This window comes from Echinops telfairi, unplaced genomic scaffold, assembly GCF_000313985.2.
Source record: "Echinops telfairi isolate 266 unplaced genomic scaffold, ASM31398v2 ScPeMD7_443;HRSCAF=831, whole genome shotgun sequence".
NCBI lineage: Eukaryota > Metazoa > Chordata > Mammalia > Afrosoricida > Tenrecidae > Echinops > Echinops telfairi.
Genome location: NW_022104341.1, coordinates 81,348,196 through 81,352,559, shown reverse-complemented (window position 1 = coordinate 81,352,559; position 4,364 = coordinate 81,348,196). Strand labels below are relative to the sequence as shown.

The 4,364-nt window shown below is 41.0% G+C and overlaps 1 protein-coding gene across 1 annotated transcript in view; it reads right to left on the bottom strand.

Annotated features, from left to right (window-relative positions):
* Nucleotides 1-499: 499 nt before the first annotated feature.
* Nucleotides 500-4,364, bottom strand: part of LOC101652360 (cytochrome P450 4A6-like) — a 63,068-nt gene continuing 59,203 nt past the window's right edge. The window contains exons 12-13 of the mRNA XM_004699450.2: nt 1,254-1,427; nt 500-703 (exon numbers count right to left, since the gene is read on the bottom strand). Of these exons, the coding sequence (XP_004699507.1) occupies nt 1,262-1,427 (166 nt within the window). The 3' untranslated portion in view covers nt 500-703; nt 1,254-1,261. The remainder of the gene's footprint in view (nt 704-1,253; nt 1,428-4,364) is intronic.

Genomic DNA, 4,364 nt, shown 5'->3' with positions numbered 1-4,364 from the left:
GACACAGTGGCTTTAACAATGGGCTCAAGCCTAAGGACAATTGTGGAGATTGTTCAGGACCAAGCAGTGTTTAATGCTGTTGTAAATAGAGTAACTGTGATTTGGAACTGACTAGAGATCAACAACAATACATAGAGAGTCTAGGAAACATCAAGATGAGCTCAAGTTACTTCAAGAAACAGAGGGAATTGTATTCTTCCTCTGACAGGATAGCTCTCCTCTACCTTCCTCACCCCTTCTCTTCCCTGCTTTCCTTCTCCATCCCCAGGAAAAGGGACACCTCTTGAAGCAATGTGTAGTTGGTTCTACTTGGTCAGGGCTGGGGAGGTGGAAAGAATTAGAGGGTAATATAAATGATAAATTGGATAGATATATGAGATTCAGGTGTGACATACCAGACAGCAGTAATAAGACCATTTGACACACTGAAAATAGTTCCCCAGAATTTCTACAATCAAGTCTATGGAAACTGTGATTCTGTTACCTTACATGGCAAAAATGAATTTATAGATGAGATTTTATTGAAGATTTTGAAATAGATTATTATGGATTATCTAAGGAACTGAAGGACAGCTGTTGATTCTGACTCATCGACTCATTTTGCCCTTATGGAGGAGAACGTCTCTGGGAGGGGATTGGGGTGGCTTTGTACCACAGTTGTTTTTATCTGGTGAAATCCATTTCAGACTTCTGATCTCCAGAACTGCAAGAGAATAAATTTGGGTTGTTTATAACCATTCAATGTATGTTTATTTGTCATTGAAAAAGAACAAAACCACACCAAACTGACTGCCCTTGTGTTGATGCAGACTCATAGTGACTCTATAGGACAAGGTAGAATTGCCCCTGTGAGGTTCTGAGACGTTAACTCTTTACAAGAGTAGAAAGCCCTGTCTTTCTCCCCCATCTTTGCCATAGTAACACCAGGAAGTTTGTACAGAGCCAGACAAACAGACAGAGGCAAAAGTCTGGTAGATGGTTAGACAGCCTGGAGGTGAAAGATGTAATGAAGGGTTAGCTGGACAGCCAGAGAGTTGGGTTTACAAAGGTAGACAGACATACAGCAAGGGAAGCAAGAGAAGGTCATCATGAAGAAGACCAGAACGTCTGGTGGAAAGGGGGCGGGCAGTCAGGTAAGTAGAAGTAAGAAGCAGGAGGATGAGCAGACACACAGGAGATGAGATAGAAAGACAGGGTGGAAGGGAGGGGCTCTCTGGGGGAAATAGATGGGATGAGTCTGCCCTTTGTCTCACCATGGTTATTAGAGTTTCTTCAGGTGCAAGTGGATCCCATTCGTGGACCTCAACACAACTCTTGAGATAGGGTTAGGAACCCTGGTGGGATCTGGTGCCAGCTCAAATCGGAGCAGAGTCAGGGCCACGGCCACTTTCATCTCATTCATAGCAAACTGCTTGCCAATGCAGTTCCTGGACAGGGAGAGACATCCACAAGGAACGGGCATCAGGCTTAATTCTGAGCTGGACCCCCCTTGGTGAAGCCCAGCCCTCAGTTCTCTGCTATCAGACACCCCCACCCCTGTATCCCCAAACTATTGCCACACAGTTCCCTTGCTGCTTCTTTTTCTTCTCTTTTTCGAACAATTATTTATTATAAATTAAGTGACAGTTTACATTTCAGCTCATCAGTTTTTTATTCTATAGTCCAAACCACTAAACAAACCCTCCAGTGGTCCATCTTCCCTACCTACCTCCCCTCCCCACGGGCTATCATCGTTACTTCACACAAGTCAACATCCATCAATGGTACATTTCATTACCCCATCCTCTTCCACTCTCTTCTGCCACTCTTGGCAACCTCCAAATTCTGTTGCCTTCATGTGGGAGTAATTTTTCTGCCCTTATATCAGTGATCTCATATAATATTTGTCCTTTTGTGATTGGTTATTTTCATTAGTATAATGTTTTCTCGGTTCATCCATGTTATGAGGTTCTTGTTTTAAGTGATGCAAAGTATTCTGTTGACAACTTCCAATTTTCTTAGATTTATACTCTATACTTTTCAAGTGCCTATTATGAAATAACTGTTTCAGAGGTTCCTTACCCTATTCTTCTATTGATGGACATTTAGATTGTTTCTATCATATTGCTATTGTGAACAATACTGCCTTATAAAGGTCATATATGCAAAACCAACAGTCAGCATTTTGATCAATGGAGAGAAGTCAGAATGCCCCCTACCACCACTTTTATTCAACATTGCGCTGGAACTTTTAGCCAGAGCTATCAGACCACAAAAGGAGTAGAAGGAATCTAGATTGGTAAAGAAGTGAAACTTTCACTATTATCAGATGATATTATGTTATATGTGGGAAACCCTAAAAACGTGACAAAAAATTGTTGGAAACAATTGAGATTCAGCAGTGTGGCAGGATACAAGATCAATACGAAGAAATCAATTGGATTCCTGTATACTAATTAAAATTATTCTGAAAAAGAAATCAAGAAAACAATATGACTTGTAATCACCACAGAAAAATGAAATAATTGAGACTAGACCGCCCAAGAAACAAAAGACTTGCACAAAGACAGCTACAGACCACTCCTACAAGGAACAAGACAGCCCTGGAGAAATGGAGGCATATCCCTCCACAAGAAATAAGCCTCCGGTGATCTCCCTCTACCCATAATTCAGGGAGGGGAATAACCTGGTTATCAGACAGAGAATGTTGGAGCAACGACTACTGTAGATTAAAATGATAAATCTGACTTGAATGAGTAAACCCTTATCACTTGATCTCCCTTCTGATAACTGTGTGCTTGATGTGGTTTTTAATATTATCTGTGTTTTCATGGTGGAGTTTGTCTCTGCTGTACACTGTCATTGTTGGCAGCTTTCTTGAATCTTTGGTATGTGGTTTTCTTTGTTTTTCAGTATATGAAGCACAGGCAGGGGAATCTGGAGAGGCAAAACTAGATTAAGGGTTCTTCCAGCACAGTGTCGCAGGTGGGGCAAGGGCAGGGGGTAAGGGGAAACTGATCTCAAGGGGTTCAAGAAGGAAGAACATGTTTTGAAACTGATTGTGGAAGTGATTGTACAATACTGCTTGATATCATTGAATGGCGTGGAGGTATGTGGAATGGTCTGATGTCTGGATTAGCGTCTCATGAAATGGTTTGGGGGAAAACCCGACTATTCCATGTCCATGTTCATGGATGTTGTTTTTGTTGTTAAGTGCTGCCATCTAGACAGGTTTGACTCATAGGGACCCTTGGTACAACAGAAAGACACCGGGTGGTCCTGTGCCTTCTCCAACATTGTTCTTATGTTGGAGCCCATTGTTACAGCCAATCCACCTAGTCAAGTCTTCCTCTGTTTCACTCCCGTTCTTTCCAGCATCCGGTCTCTCCTGATAGCCTATCCAGAGCACATGTTAGACAGAATCTTATCCCCCTTTCTAAGGAGCATTCGGACTGTGCTCCTTCCGAGAAGTTTGTTTGTTCGTTTTGTGGTCCATCCATAGTACTTTTGGTATTCTTTGCCAACACCATAATTCAAATGCATTGATTCTTCTTTTGCCTTCCTTATTCAGTGTCCAACTTTCACATGCATATGAGGCAATGGAATATATCCTGGCTTGAGCTCAATGCACCTTAGTCCTCAAAGTAACTTCCTTGCTCTTCAACATATTTAAAAGTTCCTATGAAGCAATTTTGTCCTACAAAATGTGTAATTTGATTTCTTAACAGCTGATACACAATGAGCATTGAAAATGAAATCCTTGACAACTTGAGTCTTTTCCCTGCTTATCATGATGTTATATAAATTGGTCCAGCTGTGACGATTTGGGTTGTCTTTGTATTGAGTTGTGATCCATACTGAAGGATGCAATCCTTGATCTTCATCAGCAAAAGCTTTAAGTCCTTAAGTCCTTAAGACAAGCCAGGCTGGGCCATCTGTATATCTCAGGTTGTTAATAAGCTTTCCTCCAATACTGTGTTTTCCTCATAAAGTCTAATTTATCGAAATATTTTCTCAGCATACAGATTGAATAAGTGTAGTGAGAAGATACAATTCTGATGCACACCTTTCCTGATTTTAAATCATGCAGTATTACCTTGTTCTGTTTGAGAGGTTGCAAGAGTAAAATGATGTTCCTGAGTTCCAGTTCCCATTCTGCTCAGCACTATCTGTAATTTGTTATGATCCACATAGTCAAATGTCTTTGTATAGTCCACAAAATATGAGTAAACATTTTTCTCTTATTCTCTGCTTTGAGCCATAATATACCATGTCAGCATTGATACCCCTTGTTCCCCTTCCTGAATCTGGGTGAATTTCTGGCAGCTGTTGATGAACTACTCTAACTGCTGTTGAATGATCTTCGGCAAACTTTTATTTGCATG